Raw genomic sequence first — 23712 nt, 5'->3', positions numbered from 1 at the left:
GCTGCATGAGATGCATGCAGTGAGTAAGGTGGACTTACGCTTCGGGTACATTCCGACCATCTACTCCGCGGAAGCGATCCTCGACTGCTTGGATCCAAGGTTTCCGGTCAAGGTACGTTTTGATCATGCGTGGAGACAAGGGCTGCGCATCGTATACGTCGATGCGAGTTACCTCGTCGTCGGGAGTTGGTAACCAAATCATAATCCTCATAACACCGTCGTTGCAAAGACCTCGGGTGTGGCTGTTGTCCGGTGGAGTCTTCAAGGATCTGAGTGCCTTGCGGAGTTCATCCACTGCGCTTGTAGATCCATCTACATCATCGGAAGTAACCATGCCTGGGTTATTATCGTCATCCTCTGTAGTCTTCGCATGTTTTTGGCCCGGAGAGACAGGCTCGTTTTCACGTTTCCCCGCTCCATCTCGATGAGGTGGCGTTTCCGAACGTGGGGCTGACATGCTGCGCGATCTGCTGTTCTGGTCTTGAATGAGGCAATACAGGCTGAGAAACAATACAGCCTATGTCAACACTCAAGGATGTTGAGGTAGTGAAGAAGTATTGCTTATGGTGGACAGTCGGTGATTGGAGTTTTCTTGTTGTGAAGAGCTGCCGGGTGAAACAATGCAGTTCGTCAGAAGAGGGGAAAGAGACGAAGCGAGCGATGGTTTACGCCGCTTTATATTAGAGCACCACCTTCGCTTACTCAGGATGAAGGGTTTGCCAACAACGGTCATCATGGCGACGTATCTACATGGGGATGGTGCTTCGCAAGCATCTCAGCGAGTCAAAATTTGGCCTATAAATCACCGCGCGTCTCTGCTAAATTACAGTCGCATCATTCTCCCAAGCCAGTCTTGAATATACATCTCAGCTATCAGTCTGCATTGTTCTATACTACCATGAAGCTCTCGACTTTTCTACCTGTATCAGCGACATTCCTACTCGTCGGAACGGTTCAAGGTCTCCCTGCTGCATATGATAACGAACTTGTATGTTCGCACAAAACACACAAGGAAAAGTCTTGATACTGACTTTGGATGCCCAGACACTCAACGATGCTCTCATGATGCTTGAGAGTGGCGGTGGCATCCGTGTGCTAGGTCATGACGGAGTTCTCCGCCGGCTCAATATCGCCCGTACCGAAGTGGTTGACTACGTCCAACTCTCTGCCCATCACGTCGACGAATTTGTCGCCTGGAAGTACCCGAGCCAGCGCGATACATGGGCCGGCGTCGACGGACGTGCAGTCACGGATGAAGGTCAACTGTTGACTGTTCCTGACTTCATTACCCCTCTCGATATGAGTACATTAGTCTCGATACCGAAGTACAAGACGGTCTTGGAGCGGCAGGAACCTTCAAACTGTCGTTCGTTTGATTGCAAAACGGTAGAGGAGTGTCGGGTTGACCATCCGCCATGCCAGGAATGTGAGCCATTTCAGGAGTGCGTCGGCGGGCCGACAGGCTGTTTGGTGCAATATCTCTGCGACAACACTATACGTTGAGTTACTGGTGTCTAAAAAGCAGGGGAAGCTTCTAAGGAGTCGTGACGATCAATATGTTAGCCATCTCATAGCATGAAGATGAGTTGGCATGTGGTAGAACACCTGATCTCGCCAACCAGCGCCTGGTGATACCAATGAATTCAGTCTATCATCTTGAGCTTATGAATCCGTTAAGCCTCTTCAGACTATAGTGATTGTGTCAACCGGGATATCAAGAGTCCAAAAAGCCGTACCACTGCTTCCACTTGAGGGATCAAACCAGCCGATGCGGCGAAATACCCGGTCGTTTCGCTGGTGAACCGAGCGAAGTACAAGCCCGAAAATGTCTCCATGTTTGTTGCGAGCCATATAAAGGAGCCATATACGCTGGTCTACTGAACTGCTCTCCAACTCATCGTTGGACAATGGAACTGCAGTGAATGAAGGCAAAACCTCGTCCCCGTCTAAGAACATCCTAGCCAATGACGCCTCGCGCGCGTCAGTAGAGTTGATGTGAAAATGATCGAGTATTGAATTCGCATCTAGCGACCGTAGTGGTCCTCTTATCACCAGATGTCCGCTAGAGACAGCGCCGAACGGGTTGCTTGGGTCGACCGGAAGAACGTCACATTGTATGACTTTTGCTACCATGCTCTCCCTTTCGAAGGGTCCTCCAAAGCCAACAGTACCCTCGACGGAGGCCCATGACCATGATGGCGCGCGATATTCCTTTGGCCGCCTGGCGTGGTGAAAATCATCGGCAGACGGATCCTGGCACCATAGCAACTCGAAGTGCAGCGAAGCTCTCCATAGACCAGCCAGGTAGTCATCGCCCGTGATAAGATGCATTCTCTGGGCTACACCCGAGATCGCCGGAAGCTTATCACTTTCTTCGGTTATCTTCCGTCGGCTGAGATCCATAACGGCTTCTATCCACGTATAGTGAATGTAAATAGCCTGCGGAGATCTTTCGATCATCGCCGTTGTCAATGGTGAAAAGATGTATGACTCTAGCCTGTTGGTACCTACGTTGTATCTCGATCCAGGGTTTCCGCCATCGGTATATCTCGCTGTTTGACACTCCCACACCAGTTGTTGAGACGAGAAAGATAGTACGCGTGGAGAGAGTAGGCGTTCTTGAAGTGTCCATGCTCGCTTGTTGAGTGGCTCTTGATCTGCACTATACAAATCCTGGCAGTGCAAGGAGACTTTACCAGAACTTCCGTCCTCACAGCTCCAGGGAAGGTCTCCGATGAGTATCTCTCTACTTGGTTTGCATCTTGTCGACAAGAACCCTTCTGTACAGCACGATATGTTTGTAGCTGCAATGGTTACAAGTGCATTCTGGTAAATGCTTGCCATCCTTGCAATTTCTCGACGTTTATCATCAACGCTATCCTGCACGATGCAGAGCGAGTCTACCCACAAGTACTTGATGCCCAGCTGTCGCGTGAAGTTGATCGCATCTTGCAGGGTTTGCGGTAGGACTGAGATTCGGATACCAGATTTGTGACCCTCTATGTTTTCGTCCAAGGTTCGTACTGGTTGGGGGCCACCCCAGCAATAGCTTAGAGCGCAATAATGACACCGCTCGTATCTATTTACGTAGAGTCGAACACTTTCATCGTTTATTTCCAAGACTCTAGTCGGTAATAACGGGACACGGGGTTCAGGGCAGTGCTCGTGAAGCTTGCACTGTTCAATCCATGATTTGGCTTGCTTGGCACTTGAGCCGACCTCGTAGTTGACGGGAGACCATTGGATCTCTGCGGCAGCAGGATTGTCTTCATATGGCGACGGATCAGTTTACATAAGGACGTACTTGTGGGACGAACACGAACCACGGTAAGCCAGGATAGACCACTGAGCGCCTCCATATGTTTCTACCCAAGGCAGGGTTTTGCCATCTATATTCCAACGAATGACCAGGGTATCGACAGAGAGGTACTCCTCAGATGCGCCCTTGAACTTGTGGAATCTCACGTTGGTGGCGATATTTGAATCCAAGCTGATCGTCTTGAATAGCCATTTGATTCGGGTGACAATGAATGCACACATTCGACATTGTTCCGATGCTGCAATCACATCTCTTGCCTGATAAAACGAAGTAAAACCTTCTTGACTTTTGGCCAAATCAAGATTCTGTCTGCTTGACGCGAATCCGCAAACTCCCCAACAGACGGTGCAATGTTCCACAGCATCCATGTCGACAGGCTGAACAATGTTCGATGTTGCTGAGGCGGTCTTTTCTGGCAATCGTGACGTACTGGTTTTGCGTAATGTAGTAAACGCGAACAAAAGCTCGAACTCGAAGGTATAGTATAGAGGATAGAGGGTATAGAGGGAGCAATGCGTATAGTGACAGGTGGGGCGCACGCATCGCACCCCGCAGTGACAGTCAGCGGGCTGTAGGGGCAGCTTGACGAATACAAAGGACAAGCTCGCTTACCTACATAATTTTGTGAGACCCCTGTAACGTCTCTAGCGTACTCTGTAGATACCTAGAGGTTGGGTATAGTTATCTGCGCCATATCTCGACCACTCGACCTAGCTCTCTCTCTCTGTGACTTCGGGACTTCCAAACTTTGCAATCTGTTTTTGGGTGTACTTATCTCACACGGGGACGCTTGTTCGCAGTAATTTGCTGCGCGCAGTTGAAGCTTCCACATTCACGTAGCGGTGTCACGGCGGTTCGTAGGACGTGTCCTTGCAAGGAAAGAGCACCCGTGCTAGTCACTCTCACTTCACCTGGGGTACTCACTTCTTAAGGCAGTCACCGCGGAATACAGCCCCACAAGATGAATAAAGCTCCTCGCTCACAACAAAGCTTCCTTCTTCCTCTACCAACACACAACACCTCAACAACAGCCAGACACTCGCAAGAACAACATGCCTTCCTTCCTCGACGGCTACAACGCCTCCGTCTTGGCGATTCCAGCCTACCTCATCCGTATGTACATGCTGTCCTTGAGAGATTATGTTGGATCGGTAGTTTGACCTAGCTCCTCCATGTTCAGTCTCGTTCCTGCCTCACGCTCTCGCTGTGGGTGTCGCTACTCGGGGCAATCTCCTCGAGTGGGACAACCGAAGCCCGCGCTCCAACGACATGAAGGCCGAGCTCAAGAAGCGCCTGCCTGCTGAGACCTACGCCAAGTACGAACGTATGGAGGCCTGTCATGCCAACGGGATGGAGGTGAGATTTGATCGACTCTTATTCTAACGTCCGTCGAACTAACAGTAACAGAACCTTCCTCTCTTCATGGGCGCCGTCATCCTCGGTAACATGGCTGGCCTGCCGCAGGGCGAACTCGCTTCGTTCAGCGCTTCGTTCCTAGCTGTCAGGGTCGCCTACACTGCCGCCTACATCACCACTTCGACTCAGGCGCCTACACTTGTTCGCAGTGGCCTTTGGATTGCAAGCGTCTCGTTGTGCTTCCGTACCATCATCCGGGCTGCCGGAGCCATGGCCACCGAGGTCTAGGTTCGCGGATGGAGTCAGGGTAGTCGAGATACTCGAGCGACAAGCTAGATGAACGACCGGAGCAGAAGACGGACGTGGGTGACGAGGATACGGCGAAATTAGCTGATACGACATCAATGTCAATGCTGCCTTGCAATAACCATGTGTCCACTCGATGATGTGATGTTGTTCTCTTGAAAGTATTGATGCCTAAACCAGGAGGATGTGCCTCGACTTACTGATGTGATTGAACTATACCGTCCTGTTGCTAGACTTCAAGGTGTTCTGGGTGGTCCGCGTCCCTCGGGCACCCTGAAAGACAGTCGCATGCGCATTGATAAATGCGACCCAGAATACCTCACGAACTACACGTCGCGTTGGTCAGACGTCAGTATACAGCGGTTGCCCAGTCAGTAGTGCGGATAGGTGTGGGTCTGGAGCTCACGCAATCCCGGGGCAGCTGATCGCCCAACCGAACATAAATGGGTGCCTTGGGGTTCCACATCCGGCCTTCAGGAGAGCCAAAACGTGTCAAGTTCTTAGTAGCGATCATAAGAAGCGTCCCAAGTAAAGGAATAGCTGCAAGCAAGAAGCCCCTCACCGCAACTCCTTCAACAAAACGACGATAAGCGATCGCCGCCCTTGTCACGTGTCTGTGGCACTTGCCAGCTTACGAACAGTGCCCAGACTTCGCCGCGCTTTCCACCACATCTCTTCAACGCAGCCCTTCCTGTGCATCGTTTAGAGTACATCACATCCACCCGCCCCATCCCCGAATACCACCGACTCTCTTGAACCTGTCCGTAAGTCAATCGCCGCTGCATTGTTTTTTCTGCGTTTGCTTTGCCCAACCCGTAGCCGGCGCCTGGCCAGCTCCCTCGTGGCCTCGAGTCGACTCCGCAACGGGCGCTCAACATGGCTGCGCCGGCCATGCGACTCCCGTCACCGTGCTCAATACCAGCCGATAAGGCCACGATACTCTCCTCAACCCTCTTCTGACAACTAGTGTCGCAGGTTCGAGAGTCTATACACCGCCTCCCAACTCACCCGCCCTACACTACCACACACACCCACCGCAATCATGGGTCTCACATTTTCGAAGCTGTTCGATAAGCTATGGGGAAAGAAGGAGATGCGCATTCTCATGGTCGGTCTTGACGCTGCCGGAAAGACCACCATTCTCTACAAGCTCAAGCTCGGTGAAATCGTCACCACCATCCCCACCATCGGTACGTCGCGATGTGCAGCATGAGCTCAATCAGGACAATGCGCTGATTCTTCGACCTACAGGTTTCAACGTCGAGACCGTCGAGTACAAGAACATTCAGTTCACCGTGTGGGATGTCGGCGGTCAGGACAAGATCCGTCCTCTGTGGAGGCATTACTTCCAGAACACCCAGGGTATCATCTTCGTCGTTGACAGCAACGATCGCGACCGTGTTGTTGAGGCGCGTGAGGAGCTCCAGCGCATGTTGAACGAGGACGAGCTGCGGGACGCTCTCCTCCTTGTCTTTGCCAACAAGCAGGATTTGCCTGTAGGTTTCAACAGCCGTGAACACAAATGTCCAAACGACTAACAATGCGTCAGAACGCCATGAACGCCGCTGAGATCACCGACAAGCTTGGTCTTCACAGCCTCCGACAACGTGCCTGGGTATGTTCCGGGTCCCCCCTGCTTCAAACGCCCGTCAGCTAACCCCCTGCAGTACATCCAGTCGACTTGCGCTACCTCCGGTGACGGTCTCTACGAGGGTCTCGAGTGGTTGAGCAACTCTCTCCGCAAGGCCGGTCACAACTAAGTTTGGCGAGCGCGAACCGTCACATAGCGAGTCACGAAAATGCCAACCGTCTGCTAGCACAGACCTCTTATAACGAACGCACGCCCCATCGTTGTGGCAGAGCCCAGCCATGACGCATCTCTACAAAACCACGGACCCATGAAATGTATTTGCATCGGTGTCAAATGTCAGATCGGATGGTGGAGCGGAGACACATGGTTTCTCTTCTCTTTTCGCCATTGGAGTTTGTGTGAAGTACTATGACATTTCGTTTCTGGGATCGTTGGGAAATCAGTTCTCTGGTTACTTTACGTGGTACTATCAAATTCGAGTCTCTTCTTACTAGCTGCTGTTTTGACTGCATGTGTGTGGTGACCCGGGAAGTTGTTCAGAACTGTTCATTGCTCTATTCACATGTAGGGCTACATTGCGCAAATCGTAATACATGCCAGAACGCCAATCATCCCCCCAGACCCCTCACGCTACCCATGCAAGGCGATAAATGTTGATAGCTTGCTGATGTGGTGTTCCATGTCAAATGGCGCCCATTTCGTTACTTAAGTGGAATACTCTTGTCGCTCAAGACGCGGGTGCAGCCTGCTGCCCACCTGCCTCCTTGGCTGCCGTGATTGGCGGAAGCAGTCCCTTCTCAGCCCAGAGGTCGACCAGCGGCTGCATGGGCTCGATTTCCTTGTCGCCGATCAAGTTGAACAGCTTGCCGACGTTGATGAAATGGATGAAGCACGTGTTGAGCTCCTTGTACGCACTCACGTTCCAGAACGGGTCCAGCCAGTGGCCATGGTAGATGTGTGCATAGCATCGCATCATCTGGCGGTAGATACTCTTGATGTCGCCCTCGAACGTCTCAGGGAAGCCAGACGACTTGCCGAGCCACTCGCGCCCGGCGAGTTGGGACATTGAGGCATTGGAACTGGTTGGGCCGAGAGGCTGTGGCGTCGAGGTTGGTGTCATGGAACCGGAAGCGTAGGTTGATGCTCCGATAGAGATGGCCGTGGTGTCTGTGGGGAAGATGTTGGGGTCATTGATCTTGCCCACGATCCACTTTTGTACGAGGTTGATGTACTGGATTGCGGGGATCTTGATGGGCTTCTTGTTGTTGTCCAGCCAGGTGTATGTGTGACCGCTGGCAGACATGGTAGGGCAGGTATCTGGGTTGCAGACAGGCTTGCCTGTCCGGTCGTCCGTTACCTTGATGATTTCAATCATTTGCTCGAGTAGCCTGTACTGCTCGACAACTGGTCACATGCTTAGCGATATCGGGGCATTGAAAAGTGTAAACCTACCTTGATGTGCGAGCCATTCGCCCTCTTCGACTAGCTTCGGCTTCGCAGCCAAAGTCATAAAGTTACCCTTGACGATCAAGTTGGAGTACTCTTCGCGGAAGAAGAAAGGCGGTCTGCGGGAGCCAGACGGCACGGACCCATCCGACGGAGCACCTTGGCTTTCGAACGACATGGCAGAGGATAGAGCGGGAGAATGGGGCATAGGCGGTTGGCCTGGAGGTTGTTGGTTTGTTGGTGAAGCCGAGTATGGAGTGGTTGGCGACGCGGAGCCACCTTTGCCCTGCTGCTGTTGGCCCTTGTTGGATCGACCAGCCAATCCTTGGCGACTATCGGTGAAGTTGTTAGAATGAGGAAAAGACAACTTCAGGCTCCGACGGACGCAAGTTATAACACAATAAGACGGCAGGGAGATGCCGAAAAGTGGTGCATATCAGAAAGTGAAATCGTGAGACGACATGCAGCAAGTGCCTGAATGTTTCAGGCCGTGGACTGGGGGTGGGAGGCGCGAGCATTTGAGGAAGGGGAGCATGTGCCAAGCAACTTACACGTTTGCGAAAAAAGAGGCCATGATTTGCGGATTCGTGGAATTTAGTGTGGGGGGTACGGGGCGGATACGTCCAATGCACCTAGAGAGGCCGGCTTATGAAGGTATGCAAGAGGATTGAGGGGGAGGATGTTGGTGATACGTCTCGAGCGGGCACGCTTTTTGGGCCCACTCTCCTAAGGGCTGCATCGAGAAGGGGCGGCACGCTAGGCTAGATTGGGATAGCGCGATTCTCATGGGTTACTGGTCGCAACTTTGTTCATCGCGGCCATCAATCGGTGCGCGTACCTTTACCGCATCTATCTCGTCAATTTACTCGCAACTTTAGGTCTACGGTCGCGTCGCTATATGAAATAGTCTGGATACGTACCAACAGGAACCACCAGCGAAGCCACCAACCGCGACCATGTCCGACGCGGGCCAGCTCTCCGACGAAGAAGTCAACGGCCAGGCAACTCCTGCTGGCAATGCCGACGATGGCACGCCGCTAAACACTGTGGAGGACAATGGTCTTGAGCATGATGAAGATGACTTGTTTGGCGACGGAGACGGAGATGCAGGTGAAGATGCGCCAACGTAGGTCACGAAGAACCCAGCACCAGTATCAGACTGACGTGTTTAGTGAGCACCGAAAGCTTGATGATGCAGAGCTCGATTCTGGCGACGATGAGGGACGGGCAGATCGCGTCAGGGCACCAGAAGCTGTGGAAGAGGTCGAGCAGCAGACGTTTGCATACATGGACGCTGACCTGGCGCGACATCCCGTTCCCGAGCCCACCGACAACGAGCTTTACCTACTGAAGGTCCCGCGCTTCTTATCCTTCGAAGACAAAGCATTCGATCACAAGACCTTCCAGCCGCCGAGTACAGACCACCACTCCAAGCTCGCCGCGTCTGAGCACTTCTCAGCCTACAACACCGCCATGACCACAGTCAGATGGCGACGCTCACCCTCGAACAACGCCGTCCTGCAGTCCAATGCTCGTATTCTTAGGTGGTCAGACGGCTCCCTAACCCTCCAGCTCGCGACCGACCCTACAACCCAGTACGACATCGATGCGAACACCCTGGCCCCACCGCAAGTCAACCCCAAGATTCCCACACCAACGGCTGTCAGAGATGAGAAGAATGGCAAGACAAGCGCGAAGAAGGAGAGCTACACATACCTGGTTGCGCCGTACGAGGAAGCGAACGTTATGCGCGTCACGAACAAGCTCACGGCATCCCTCAACGTTGTACCCACATCGAACACGAAAGACGCCGCACTGGAAAAGCTGCAAAACGACCTTGCCAAGGTCGCAGCGAAGGGCCGAGACGATGCCGACCAAGCCATATCCTTCATTAACGTGGATGAAGACCCCGAGCTCCGCCGACAACGCGAAGAGGCCACATTCAAGGAGAAGCAGAGGCAATTGCGCGCCCGCGAGAAGCACGAAGCGCGCCAGGCAGAGCGTGCAAACCGCACCATGGGCCGCACCGGCGGTCGCGCATCAGGAGGTCTCGACATTGACGGATTGGAAGATCGCCCAGCTCGGAAGAAGAACGCGCAGAAGGGCGGCTTACGGCGTGACTGGAGTGACGACGAGGACTACGGTGGCCCCAGGAGGAATCGCGAAGACGACTACGACGAAGAGGATGACTTCATCGCCGCTAGTGACGAGGAGCCGGAGATCGTGGACGACGACGATGATCCAGATGAGGGTATTGCGGCGAGTCCCAAGCGAGCACGTGGTGGTGTTGCTGCCGACGATGACGACGACGATGAGGTGGTTGTTAGCCGGACGAAGCGGAGACGTGTGGTTGACGATGATGAGGACGAAGAGTAGACTTCTGGAGATACGTTGCCTCTGAAGACAGTGCTATCGCAGCGCTCGGCGTCTAAAGTGACAGCTTGGATCCAAGAAATGCGAGGGGAGTAGGATGAGGTGGACTACCGTCACAGCAAGGTCCCGAGATGTAGGTGCAGAACTATTGGAGATTGGTTCATTTTCATCTACGATCATCAGCATAGCCAGGAGTTTGGGGTCCTCCATGCATCACTTGTATTATTTACATTATTGACAAAACACAAGGAATGGTATCATTCGGCATTGAACTCTTCTAGCAAGCTACACTCACAGCGTGCAATGCAGCTGATCTTTTCGTAGTTCTACTTTTACTGGCCTTGGACAAGGTATCCCTACTCTGGTATACTAAGATATTGCAAGGCTGTAAGTTTTGTCCGCTACCACACACTTCCTTGAATATCCGTTTATATCAGATAGGTGCTTGCCTAATACATACTAGTGTACTGCATACTCGATTCGTGTGCATGTATACTCATACCTACGTCTTCAAGTTGAGTCACCTCACCTTGGGGATAAGTGTAGCATTCAAATCAGCAGTATTGCAACCCATCTCAGAATACGTCTTCCTACACTTGCTCAACATGTCTACACAACAGCCTCTCCGCCTGGGATGGATAGGCCTAGGATCAATGGGCCTAGCCATGGCGACCAACATCCAGAAACATCTCTCACAGCACAATCTACCACCACTGAAGTACTGGAACCGAACTCTCTCACGAGGTGACAGCCTGAAAGACATCGGAGGCACACCCTGTTCATCGATCACAGAACTAGTTCGAAACTGCGATGTGATATTCATTTCCGTAGGTCTTTCTTCATCAAACACCCAGTATGAAGATATCCGACTGATAACTCAAAGGTAAGCGACGACACAGCCCTCCAAACCATAACTTCCACCATCCTCTCCAGCGGCCCCATTACAGCCAAAACCATAATCGACACAACAACCGTCCACCCCACCACCACATCAACCATAACAGCGCAGTTCACCTCTACAGGCGCACACTACATCGCCGCCCCCGTCTTCGGCGCCACACCCCTCGCCCAAGCCGGTCGTTTGCTGATGGCTATCGCGGGGCCTACATCTGCCATCACCCCCATCCTGCCCTTCCTAGAAAACGTAATCGCGCGCGCGGTCATTAGAGTGGGCGAAGAACCATCCCAAGCACTTCTGCTGAAAACAACAAGCAACTTCATAACCGCCGGTCTCATGCTGCTCCTTAGTGAAGCCCACGTGTTGGCTTCTAAAACCGGTCTTCCCTCATCCGTCCTCGAATCGCTTATTGAAGAGAACTTCGGTGCGTACGCACACGGCGTGTCGAAACGGTTGACGAGTGGGAGTTACTTTCCGCCGGAGGGCCAGGCGCCTTCTTCGGGGTTGGAGCTGGGGATTAAGGATGTGGGTCATGGGGTTAGTCTTGCAAGGGAGAACGGGATGAAGCTGGGGATTGGAGAGATGTATCTGGAGGCTGCGGAGGAGGCGAGGGCGTATGGGGAGGAGAGGGGGAGGAGGTGTGATAGTAGTGCTGTTTTTGGAGTGGTCAGAAAGAGGGCTGGATTGGAGTTTGAGACTGAAGTGGTTAGGGAGAGGGATGCTGATGGAGGAGAGAAGATGAAGTGATACAATGACTGATCATTGCTGGACTACGATCAGTTGGAATGTAACTCATATGTGATGCAGCGTCAGAAGGCTGGCAAGGCGTACGCAAGGTCGTCATTGCAGAAGTAGAGGCAGAACGACAAGCTGCGGAAAAGAGGGAGGAGGGTTTACTTCAAACTTGGATATCCGTGATTGAGTGAAATCCAGAGCAATACACAACATAATTGAGATCTATTTTGAGGCGAACTACCATTCCTGGTCTATACAGAGATGTGTAAACAAAGCTTGTCTATACCTAGCTCATCTACCATCTACTGCGCACCTCCTTCCGCAGCTTGTCGTTCTGCCTCTACTTCTGCAATGACGACCTTGCGTACGCCTTGCCAGCCTTCTGACCTCTTGACATGGCTGACTCGTCGCGGCTTATCCTCGAGACCCTTGAACTCAACTGGCAGTACCTTCTCTTGGAAGTACTCCTTCTGCTCTGGCAGCGCGAGTTCGACCGCATTCGCGAACTTGGCTGGGTGTGCTGTTGCGAGCGCAATGTGGTGTGTGGATGGAGGCTTGGACACCTCTGCTGAGCGGAGTGCTGCTGCGATACCGATGGCGGAGTGTGGGTCGAGGACGTAGCTCTTTGATGACTCTGCGTTGAAGACATATTTGATCATCTCGAGGGTCTCCTCGTCGCTGACGCGATATGAGGCGAAATCGGACTGTGCTGCTTCGAGGATCTGCTTGTCGACCGCGAAGCCGCCGTTCGTCTTCAGGTCGTTGAGCCAATTCCGTACGTGGTCGCCAGCTTGGCTCCTTCGTTGCGATACGGCGTCTGAGTTTGAGCTGTACACGTCGTATGACAGGAACCAGAGCAATCGCTCGAAGTTGGACGAGACGAGGATGTCCATGGCTGGGCTCAGCGTCTCCTTAACTCCGCTCTCGTGCGCCTTGGCACCATCCTCGGGGATACCGCCCTCAGCCTGCTTTCCATGTACGGGGTTCTTCTCGTACTTTCCAGTCTCCCAGAAGCGGTGTAGAATGTCGTTTGCGTTTGTGGCGATGACCAGCTTCTCGGCTGGTAGGCCCATGCGCTTCGCGAAGAAGCCAGCGAGGATGTCGCCAAAGTTGCCCGTGGGCACGACGAAGCGGACGGTGGAGGCGGGGAGGAAGGACTCCTGCTTGATGAGGTCGAAGTACGAGTAGAAGAAGTAGGTGATCTGCGCGAGGATACGGGCCCAGTTGATCGAGTTGACGGCAGCGAGGCGGTGCGTCTTGTTGATCTCGGGGTCTGCGAAGAGGGCTTTGACGAAGTCCTGGACGTGTTAGTTGTGTCTGCCACTACTGCTGTTACTGAATGTGCATACCTGGCAGTCGTCGAATGTGCCGTCTACAGCCAAGTTGTGCACGTTGGCGTCCATGACGGTCGTCATCTGCGCTTCCTGGATCGGGCTGACCTTGCCATGCGGGTGCATGATGAAGACCGACACATCCTTCTTTCCGCGCAGACCGTAGATGGCTGCTGAGCCGGTATCACCACTTGTCGCGCCAATGACGGTCAGGTGCTCTCTGTCGCGTCCGGTCTTGCCCTGGTTCTTGCGCACGAGGAAGTACTCGAAGAGGTTGCCGAGGAATTGCAACGCGACATCCTTGAAGGCGAATGTAGGGCCGTGAAACAATTCCAGCAAATGTATGTTCTTCTCCTTGTCGAGCGTGACGGTGGGTACGACGTCTTGCGCGCGGAATGTGGAGTAGCTGCGGTGGATGATGTCCTTCAGGTCGGCGGCCGGGATCTCGGACGGAGAGATGTAGAGGGAGAATATCTCAAAGGCGAGGTCTGCGAAGGACAGGTTCTTCCACTTGGACGCCCAGTCGTCGGGCAGCGTGGGGATTTCCTCGGGGATGAAGAGGCCGCCGTCTGAAGCGAGACCCTTGAGGACAACTTCCTCGAAGGAGAACTATGCCCTGTTAGCAGCCGTCTGAGCGCATCCTCGCCGGGTCGCTCTCACGTCATAGGATCCTCCTCGGGTACTGAGGTACCGCTGCGATGCTGTGTGTGAGGACATTATGTGTAATACCAATCAACGATCTAGCGAAATGGAAAGCAAAAAAGTGTAATTGGTGACGGCTGTCGTGTATGTCCCAAAGGCGATGTGAAGTAATAGTCCCCGTGGGGAAAAATGTTGTGATGACTCCGGGATCGCAGTTGAGTCAAGGGACCGCGTCTCGCCCTGTCAAATTCCGGATCGCCTGCACGCGTCGACTAGGCCGCTGCATGATTAGCATTGGCGTCGCCGTAGTCTGATTGATGATTGTCTACGAACGGAAAAACACTGCGAAGGCTTTCGTGTTTCATTGAATGCAATTGCGTTCGTCCTTCTGCCCCGCCACACGCACGAGTCCAACCCCGCCATGCGCTGTGCCTGCATCAATGGCGATGTCGGCGCCAACGAATGACACGAACGGCGAAGGCTCAACGTATACGATGCGTTCTATTTGTAAGTTGATTGATCGCTATCCCGTTAGAGTCAATCCGGGTGTCGATATTATTCTGTATGGTTTGGTTGCCGTTATAACCTTGAAAGCTTCATTCGTATATTAGATGCATGTAGATTTATGGCATCTCCCATACCAGGCGACGCTGTTCGACAATAGAAGAATCCAGGGCCAGTAATGCGACGGAGGGGCATTCAGGGTTGTATGTTGGTTGTCACCACTACGCCGTTACACCGTGACTCTGGCGCGGACTACATGGCCATCATAAACACCAAATCCGGTAGCTCTACCCTCCTTGATTCCGCCGACGCGCGAACGACCAACTCGACGTTAGCCCAAGCGACTCGGGAAAACAAGCGGAACGCGATGGACCTGGCGCGAACAGCAGCGGGCCCCTTGAGCCAGCGACAACAGCGCAGGAAGCTTTGCTTGACCAGACACACCGGAAACTGTCGATCAAGTACACGCTCACACTATCGAGCCGCGACAGATCATTAAGCCCAACGAGCCTCAGAAAAAGAATAACGCCTCCTAATTCCACGCACCTGCTACTAGTATCCCTAACAAACTACCCTCTTATGCCGCGACAACCTACATACCCCTACTCAGCTCGGCCGAGCGAGAGGACTACAACAGACCCCCAAAGCAAATACGGCGGCTTTTACTGCACTCAGGCAGCTACAGATCTGAAACAAGCTACGACAGCCTACCAAATCCTGCTCGAACCGGTCAAGCGAGAGGACTACGACGAGATCCAGGCGCAAGCACGGCGACTTGTACTGCTCCCAGGTAGCTACAACAGCTTACGAGATGCTTAAAGTTCTCGGGCGAGAGGACTCGGGAGCACTTCAGTGCAAGCAAGATAGCTCATGCTCGACCTAGGCAACTACCACAGCTTACAACACCCTGCTCGAACCGGTCAAGTGAGGGGACTACAACAAGATCCAAACGCAAGAACGGCGACTTATACTGCACCTAGACAGCTACAGCAGAACTGGAACGAGGCGCGGAGCCTAATAAGAACTGTCGAAGCGTGGAGACTACAAGAGGATTTTGGCGCAAGCATGGCGGCTCATATGCAACCCGGGAGGCTACAACAAGGATCTCTTCCCCAGGCCACCAGCAAGCTGGAAGACCCGATGAAAAGCACCTAAGCAGCATTTAAGCCGACAAAGGAGGAGCAGTTGCTTTTTAGCACATGCGCTCCAGGAGTTCATATCAAAGACGATCATGTCAAAAGACAATCACATCAAAGACAATCCCTCTTTACTTCCCGAAGGCGGCTTTTAGTCCGTCACTTCGTTGGAACACTGGCTGTGGGCTGTAGGCCTGTGTCCCCTTGAGCGGTTGGCTTTGTCCCGACTCGTAGTGGCATCGAAGCCGACTGGGGTAAAATCTAAGTGGCGCCTTGCGGTACCAGCTGGGTCAGTAGTAAAGGCGGCTGCAAGCCCTATACACCGCGTTGAGAGCGAAATACGTGCTCAATAGGTGTAAAACAGCCTACATGTTTGCCGCATACATGGACTCATCATATTTTGTACGATGTACTCACGGTAGAGCCTGGGTTACCTCAGTGTACGTTTCGCTTGAAGACCTTGCGCTAAAAATGAGTCGGATACCTCAAACCTCCACTTCATTCCCAGCTACACGATATGTCTTGGAGCAAGACCGCGTTCCATCATTTGCATACCGTATCCTGATAGTGACACACGGCCAGACTGGGTAGCCGTAAGTTCAGAAATGTACTTCCCAGAACAGACGAACCGCTGTCTAAATCTCGAAAAATTGTGTACAGCTTGACGTATACGTTGGTTTAATATTTCTCACTCTCTGCGCTCATGATGGACCCGGTAGCACTTCAATATGTTGCGTAGGCCATGCACGTAAAGTCAAAGTATTGCGAAGTCAGCAGACTCCACTGCTCCGATGAGAGAAAAGTCAACTTAGTGCGCGGTCCATGGAGAGGTCCCGTCCATCTTGGAGTGGGGCTCAGACTGAGATCAGATGGGCTAGATAATTCAGCACGCTGGATATCGGCCAGATCACGATAGCCGTTGAGCTGAATGCGGTGTCGCGACGACATTAGAGCTCCAGCGTAGTTATTGACTACATGAAAGCGAGTCTTTTCTGAGATGCAGACCACGAAACACCCTGGAGGTACACAGTGTGTTTTGTATCAACACTCTATCAGAGTAATGCATGATGTATACGTCTGGGGTACAGTTCTATAGCAGCCAACGCGTAGAGCTAGAAGCAGCTTCTTCGTAATCTCAGAGCCGGTGACGGCGCTCGCAGATGGATCAAGGGAACTGCTGTTCCACATGTCGTCGGCGGAGCAGATGGATGAAGCCTGATACCCAATTCATGGTAACTAGTAATATGGGCACACCGAAGATGCGCTGGTATGAAAGTGCAGCGTGTCTTTGGACATAGAAGATGTCGTGCATACCATACCTAGGTGCCGATGAACAGCAGCCGATGAAGAATTTCGTTCTTCCAGAGTTACACACTCCGAGGCTTGATTTGAAGGTATTCACTGCAACTCATTCAGGAATGTCTCGACAGATTGAAAGTGTTTAGGTACCTTGATGCTGTGTTGCTGCACTCGGCCAGTCGGCAGCTCTCCGGCAATCCGGTGGGGCCGGCAAAACGTCGGCGGCAGATTCTCGGCTGCCTGAGGCACGGACGTGCGAAAACTTCGCTTTCGGTCTGTGCCGCGCTAGCGCGTGCCAAGCCATCGTGTGCTTAAGTACAGCGCCGCAGTCTGCCAGCAACTTGCTTCCCTTTCTACATGAGATCATGAAAGTTTACCCCACCCCCCTACGTTTTCAATCTCTAACAGCAGCGCAGACTTCATAGAATCATTTCTTTTAGTGTGCATCCTTTTCTGAGTTACTCTAAGTAGCCACAGAATCTCCAACCTGGTTGATGACTATCAGCCTCGACATCCAAGAGTGAGGCTTTATGACTGCTTCGGCGGTCATGGCGATGATCTCAGTTGACTGGCAGTGTGCTTCGGCCACTCCGGAAAGCAGGATGTTGATGGCAATCTGACAGGCTTTATTTATTTTCATTGATCCTTTCTGGCTTGCCAGTTAGTCGAGGAAGATATTTCACAACCTCCCGCTACAGTTTGCAATATTGGGATCGAATTGCAGCTTCACCATGACTTGGGACGATTTTGTGAGCTACTCGATGATGGCAGCAATGCATAGGAATCTATCAATCTACTGAATCCGGATCGCGCCTTCCGCTTCTCAACACCACCCGTACTTCTCGTTAGCGACCCAGTCGATCTTGTCAGCAACCGGTCCGTCGTGTTTTGGGAACCACTGCAAGGCCGCGATACTCTCTTGTCCCCTGACGATGAGCTTCGCAGTCGGGTCCAGCTTCTTAGCAGCTGCCAGCGCCGCCGGTGAAGGCGCCCACATCTCCACGTTCTCCATCTTCCATTTCTGCGCCTCCTGCTGGGCCATCGCCATGAGGGCCGCGACAGCAGCTTCGTGACTGTGGCTCTTAGATCCGCCGTTCATGCTACCCGAAGCGCCCTCTCCGCCGTCGTCCTCGATGACCAGCCGTAGGATGTGCAGTGTGTTGCCCTTGGCCTCAGCTGGGTTCTCGTTGTACCACATCCTTGTCCAGTAACACCAAACGCGCTTGCCTTTTTCCGTACCGACGACCGCGCCTTTGATCTCCGGCTTCTTGCCGTGCAGCTCGTTGCCTACGAACTCTTCACGCGCGTGGTGCCATTGGATCGTCTCGATGTTGGGAAGTATTGCGACTGCGGTGTTGCTACCCTTTGGCCGCGACTCCAGACTCCGGCGGAGAAGGGCTTCGTCGATCTTGCATAGTTCCTCCAGGTCCTGTGCGTACAGTGGCTGAGCGGTAGGTAAGTTGCTCGTGTCTTGAGAAGTGCTCGCAGGGATGGAAACATGTGACGAGGTAAAAGATTCCCAGCCGAATTTCGCGTAGTATTCCTGTCTTTGTAAGCAATACATCGTCAGAGAGTTTCAGAGCTACTAACCCTCCCGATGTCAGAGTATAGGATTGAGAACAGAGACTCCTGGCCATCTTCTGTCTGATATGTTCTTAAGCTCTTCCCAAGCTCCGTCAGCATCCTGCTCGCATACGAGGTGCCCTCTTTCTTCCCGCGGAGAGGTTTTGCGCAGAATACGCTGCCGACCCCATGACAAATGACCTCCTTGAGTTCTCCATTCTGCCACACGAGCGCCTTCTTCCGGATTGTTTCGCAGCTCGCTAGTGGTAGTCGGGTGCCTCTTGGCAGTTTGGTGCCTGCATTTGGGTTCCAAGGGTCTTCAGACACAGTTTTGTCAGGGTCAGCTAGGATCCAGTATGAGATGCCGCCATCATGTGTTAGGGTTGTTTGCGAAAGTGTGGCCTCGCGACGAAAGTATGCAGGTTTGGAAAGAGCACCGCGCCATTCGTTTGCGTTTGCGTTGAACTGTATCTGCTTTTCGGCTTCGGTAGGGTGAACGAGTTCTAGGTCAGGAGAGTCACCAGCCTTGAGGTTTTCGAGAATGGATGCGATGGCCATGTTGTAGTATTTTATGTAGGGTAGATGTATGTTGAGTCTTGATCTAATAGGTTGGCCTTTGGCGAAGATAGCTAGGGTCTTATATCCAGCTATCGACTACGCTTGTCGTAGGGCGTGACAGGTGTGGATTCGGTCCTGCTCAGCTGCAGTCTTCCAGATCAAGTGGCAGCAACGATTCAGGAAAGAGTAAATAGCGGGTCCAAGTTACGTCGATTTCGCTGTAGGATGCGGATAGCTAAGGAAGAAGAGGAAGTTGGTACCTGTAGTTCTTTGTCTAGTCAAGGGCGCCCCGCGTTCTGGTGGCCCCATCCCGCCTTGAGCTCCGTGCGATCTTATAGCTGACTCCGTATGTCCTCCAGGCATTCCGAGCCTACCTCATGTTGCTCGCGGCCCGAGGTGTGCCGTGGCAAAGCGAGGGTTGGATGTCACAGCTTCCCACGGGTCATGTGCGCCTGTCCGATTCGCGAGTAGCTCGGGCCTTGCATGAGGCCAGGCAGTAAGACAGGAGTTTGCGTGTCATGGCCTCAAAAGCTTCGCGCGTCCATTGGCAGCATCACCAAGACCGATCGCAGACATTGCTTCTTCTCAGCCCTGTGCGACGCGCGCGCAGGCTCGTGATGATGCGGTTAGCGGCAGTTGGGCTAGCGGAGCCCTGGGGCCGGCCTGGAGCGAACTGCACGATCATCTGGGCGAGACGCCCATCTCCCGCCCTGAGAGCGGCGCAGCATCCTTTCACGACGACACGCCATTTCTGTTTCGCTGAGCGCTGGCGGCACTGTAATGGCTTTTCATTGACATGCGCTGTTGTGGCACATAGCTACTGCCTTTGCTCTCTTACCTGGCTGGTGCCCTTGCCCGTTCCGCTGGCTCAGGGCTGGCCGCAATAGCTCCTCGATCTCCCAGCGGCCTGCACCCGCAACACTCAGGTCTCACTTCGCTGCGCTGCAGTGTGAAACCTGTCACTCTCATACTTTCGCTTGTTCCTTTTTCTTCCCTTCAGCTAGTGCCTATCAGTCGGTGAGAGGCCTCCTCCGAAAACTGGTGGGGTGAGCGACAAGGCTACGTCCGTGTGAATTGAGCTGGTCTGAATCACGTAAACACCACACGCGTTTGCAGTTCCATCGCCCCTCACTCCTTCCCCAGGTTCTCCGCTAGGTACAAATTAATGTTTATTATTTGGTTCTCCCCATTCAAGGTACCCAAGAAACTCTACATCGCTCGGTCTAGACGCACACCCGATAGCAACCCTTCAAGGTGGAGGTTTACCCGTCAACTAGCCTTACGACTACAACAACAGGACACTTGCGATGGCTCCAACTGGCATCTATCGCGATCATGAAGTGATTGATCTGCTCTCCGATAGTGAGACGGAGGACGAGGATCTCGCAAGACACGAATTGGAGGCCTTCGACGCACGATCTGCAGCAGAATTCGCTCTCGACTTCCCGGATCTGGATGATCCTATCGCAGAGTTCCGCGCAGAATTCCAGGCAAATGACCGTCAAGTGATCGATTTGACCGACATTCCAGACATTGACGTTCCGCCGTCTGACGCTGTCGTGGCAGAAGACGACAGACCACCACCAGAGGGACGAGCTTCCGATTGGGGTGAGAACATCGCATTGGTCACCGAAGCTGCCTGTTTGCAGATGGTTTTGAGCGTGCTGCCGGACATCTCGGTCGATTACGTCCTCAGATTGATCCAAGAAAAATTGACAGACACCACACGAACAACCGCACAATGCGAGCATTTCCTCACGGAGTTATTGGAAGGCGAGCCATATCCAAAAGAATCAGACGACGCGAAGAATAAGAAGAGAAAGAGGGATGACCAAGCCGAGGGTGAGTTGAGCACCTACGAGAAGGGCGAGCGTGATCCCGAGATCGGCGGTTATGAACATGACGCGTAAGTACAACCCCTTCATGGACGCAGCCCTATGAACTTTATGGTTCAGTGATGTCTTAAAGTATCAAGAGTCGGGGTTGATTGGCAGCGATCATTCCAGGTGGATCGTGAAGCGAGGGTTTTATTACACCTGGAACCATGGAACGACTGTCGTGGACATTGCGCTTCGCCTTTGGGCCAGCGCAGTAACAGCAACACCAACAACAATTCTGTAGTCATCCGCTACGTTTTTTTACGCACCTTCAACGCCTTCGCGTTGTCTTTATACCTTCCCACTCCTTTCATTCGTGGTACTAACGATACTTTCCACAGAACAGAGCTACTCAAAGACGAATTTCTCACCGTACCCGTACGGCATATCACGACCGTTCTCAAACAGCAGAAGACTCTTTACAAGGCCTACGGAGTCATTGAACAACAAGTGCGCAACTACGGACAAATTGCCAGGACATATTCGAAGATAAACAAATCACGCATCAAGCGCGGTATTGAACTCCAGTTGATTGAGCAAGGCAGTCAGATACCCAAAGAGTTGCACGCAGCGAAGAAGAAGAGCGAAGCTGAAGCTGGTAAGTGTGATGTCGTGACCATGACCTTCCAGGAGATCAATAGAGGACTTCGAACCCTGTGTCTCAGAACAGCGAAGATCTTATGGTCTCCTTCATCTGCTTCCCACTGACAGGTTACAGCCAAACGCCAAAAGCTCAAAGACGAGGAAAAGGCGGAAGAAGACAACTTAAAACGAGCGCAAATGAACAATGAAATGGGTGAATGCGCATGTTGCTTCAACGACGTTCCTCTAAACCGCATGATAAGTTGCAACGGAGACACTACCCACTTCTACTGCGTAGACTGTCCCCGTCAACAGATCGAGACGCAGATGGGTCAATCTCGATGCAGACCCAAGTGTTTCGGAGTCGACGACTGCAATGGAACGTTCACCCGGCGACAGTTGCAACAGGTTCTGAGCGACAAGACATTCGAGCGACTCGAGCACATGCAACAAAGAGAGGACTTGGAAGCGGCAGGTCTGGACTTCCTCTCGGAGTGCCCGTTCTGCGACTTCAAAATGGAATGTCTACCGGTTGAGGTTGACAAGGAGTTCCGCTGTCAAAACCCCAAATGCAGCAAGACGAGTTGTCGCCTTTGCGAAAAGGAGTCTCACATCCCACTCAGCTGCGAGGAATTTAAGAAGGATGGCCAAATTACCCTGCGACACATTGTCGAAGAAGCGATGTCGGCAGCCTTGATACGACACTGCAACAAATGCAAACATCCTTTCGTCAAGGAACTTGGTTGCAACAAGATGACATGCACGCACTGTAGGAATGTGCAATGGTAAGTCACCAGCCTAAGTGATTCCGATATCAGCTGACAAAAGCTTAGCTACGTCTGCTCCAAGAACGTGACAGACTACAACCATTTCGGCGAGTCTCGTGCAGGCAAATGCCCTCTACACGAAAACGTCGAAGACCGCCACGAACAGGAGGTCAAGCGCGCAGCCGATGAGGCCATGGCCAAAGTCCGAGTCGATAATCCAGGCCTTTCAGATGCAGATTTGATGGTCAAGGTCTCCGATCGAGTCAAGCAAGCAGAAGATGCACGAAAAGGTCGAGCAGGCATAGAAGCGCAAGCCTTCCCTTACCACATGGTTGGAGAGCAGCTCAGGCGAGCTCCCATGGTGCCCCCAGTACCTGCGCCGCCGGCTCACCTCAATGGAATAGCAGCAAATGTCGCCCCAGCAGATCGGTACGTCCACCCTCATCCAGTCATCCCAGCCATGCCGGCCATGCCAGCTATGCCAGCCTTTCCAGCCATTCCAGCTATGCCAGCTATGCCAGCCATGCCTACCATGCCTGCGTTTGGATACCCCGTCCAACCATTCCCATTCTTCCAACATCTCTATCCTGCTCAGCCCGTTCAGCCTATGGGTTTCTACGGAGCCATTCCACAGCAGCCATATCAGCCATACATTCAACGTCCGATCCCAATGATCGCGCCATGTCCAAGGTGTCACTTTTTTCATCCGCCTAACCAGTATTGCTAGACCTCGGTTGTTCGATGCCCTCTGGGCCATGCTCCCACCCAACCCCCTCCCGCAACTCGGCATCGGGAGGGGACAAGTCAACGGACCAGGACAACCAGCCCGCCTTCCCGAAGCCAATAGAGTTGATGATCGAATTAATGAACGGGTTCGCCAACGCAATGCCCGACCGGAATTGGGCGGCCCTCATCGAATTGCCAACGGCGAACAGGCGCAGCGCGATGCTCGCGAGGCTTTCCGCTTCCTGGACAACGTTGGACTTGGCCAGGATCAGCAGCAGATAGCCGTGCGTCAGAATTTGAGAGCTAGACAGCAGGAGCTTGCAGCAGAGCGCGCGCGGTTGGCTGCAGCGCGACAAACCCTTGATGACGACGCGAGAGCCATGCGTCATAACGTGGCAGCTAGGCGAGATGGAATTGCAGCAGAACGCGCGCGGTTGGGTGTGGGGCAACAAAATCTTGATGCTTTGCTTGAGGCTCGGCGGGTAGCGGCAGCTGCGATGGTAGCTGATAGGCGGAGGCGTCGTGGTATGGCGCCCCAGGCTCCTCACAGATAGCGTCTTTTCGTTCGATGGGATTCATACTATAGCATGGCATGGAGGTGGTATGGTGATTCAAGTATCTGCCTCTATCGACGTTGAGGCGGGACCATAAAACACCACTTACTCGCGATAGAAGTCCTGAAGAATGTCTATGTAGTAGGCAG

The 23712-nt window shown here is 52.9% G+C and overlaps 8 protein-coding genes across 8 annotated transcripts; 5 read left to right on the top strand and 3 right to left on the bottom strand.

The window, feature by feature from the left end:
* Positions 1 to 4371: 4371 nt before the first annotated feature.
* Positions 4372 to 4963, top strand: J4E83_006719 (uncharacterized protein; the record flags this gene model as incomplete). The annotated part of the gene is made up of 3 exons (XM_049333629.1): positions 4372 to 4432; positions 4500 to 4675; positions 4727 to 4963. 3 exons carry the CDS (start codon positions 4372 to 4374, stop codon positions 4961 to 4963), a joined length of 474 nt encoding a protein of 157 aa, XP_049187351.1.
* Positions 4964 to 6023: 1060 nt separating this feature from the next.
* On the top strand, positions 6024 to 6741 carry J4E83_006718 (uncharacterized protein; the record flags this gene model as incomplete). Its single annotated transcript, XM_049333628.1, has 4 exons — positions 6024 to 6171; positions 6233 to 6477; positions 6531 to 6596; positions 6649 to 6741. 4 exons carry the CDS (start codon positions 6024 to 6026, stop codon positions 6739 to 6741), a joined length of 552 nt encoding a protein of 183 aa, XP_049187350.1.
* Positions 6742 to 7299: 558 nt separating this feature from the next.
* J4E83_006717 (uncharacterized protein) lies at positions 7300 to 8196 on the bottom strand (the record flags this gene model as incomplete). Its single annotated transcript, XM_049333627.1, has 2 exons — positions 7300 to 7976; positions 8025 to 8196. 2 exons carry the CDS (start codon positions 8194 to 8196, stop codon positions 7300 to 7302), a joined length of 849 nt encoding a protein of 282 aa, XP_049187349.1.
* Positions 8197 to 8974: 778 nt separating this feature from the next.
* J4E83_006716 (uncharacterized protein) lies at positions 8975 to 10394 on the top strand (the record flags this gene model as incomplete). The annotated part of the gene is made up of 2 exons (XM_049333626.1): positions 8975 to 9144; positions 9191 to 10394. The coding sequence occupies 2 exons, from the start codon at positions 8975 to 8977 to the stop codon at positions 10392 to 10394; spliced, it is 1374 nt and encodes a 457-aa protein (XP_049187348.1).
* Positions 10395 to 10996: 602 nt separating this feature from the next.
* J4E83_006715 (uncharacterized protein) lies at positions 10997 to 12036 on the top strand (the record flags this gene model as incomplete). The annotated part of the gene is made up of 2 exons (XM_049333625.1): positions 10997 to 11218; positions 11275 to 12036. 2 exons carry the CDS (start codon positions 10997 to 10999, stop codon positions 12034 to 12036), a joined length of 984 nt encoding a protein of 327 aa, XP_049187347.1.
* Positions 12037 to 12326: 290 nt separating this feature from the next.
* J4E83_006714 (uncharacterized protein) lies at positions 12327 to 14072 on the bottom strand (the record flags this gene model as incomplete). The annotated part of the gene is made up of 3 exons (XM_049333624.1): positions 12327 to 13322; positions 13374 to 13964; positions 14016 to 14072. 3 exons carry the CDS (start codon positions 14070 to 14072, stop codon positions 12327 to 12329), a joined length of 1644 nt encoding a protein of 547 aa, XP_049187346.1.
* A 3687-nt stretch (positions 14073 to 17759) lies between these two features.
* Positions 17760 to 19057, bottom strand: J4E83_006713 (uncharacterized protein; the record flags this gene model as incomplete). Its single annotated transcript, XM_049333623.1, has 2 exons — positions 17760 to 18479; positions 18527 to 19057. 2 exons carry the CDS (start codon positions 19055 to 19057, stop codon positions 17760 to 17762), a joined length of 1251 nt encoding a protein of 416 aa, XP_049187345.1.
* Positions 19058 to 20364: 1307 nt separating this feature from the next.
* J4E83_006712 (uncharacterized protein) lies at positions 20365 to 23010 on the top strand (the record flags this gene model as incomplete). The annotated part of the gene is made up of 4 exons (XM_049333622.1): positions 20365 to 20963; positions 21276 to 21532; positions 21653 to 22301; positions 22350 to 23010. The coding sequence occupies 4 exons, from the start codon at positions 20365 to 20367 to the stop codon at positions 23008 to 23010; spliced, it is 2166 nt and encodes a 721-aa protein (XP_049187344.1).
* Positions 23011 to 23712: the final 702 nt, after the last annotated feature.

The sequence above is a fragment of the Alternaria metachromatica genome (genome assembly GCF_023757995.1).
Source record: "Alternaria metachromatica strain BMP 0045 chromosome Unknown scaffold_15, whole genome shotgun sequence".
NCBI classification, from domain to species: Eukaryota; Fungi; Ascomycota; class Dothideomycetes; order Pleosporales; family Pleosporaceae; genus Alternaria; species Alternaria metachromatica.
The sequence above is the reverse complement of the archived record's forward strand: the minus strand, read 5'-3'. Positions and strand labels throughout refer to the sequence as shown.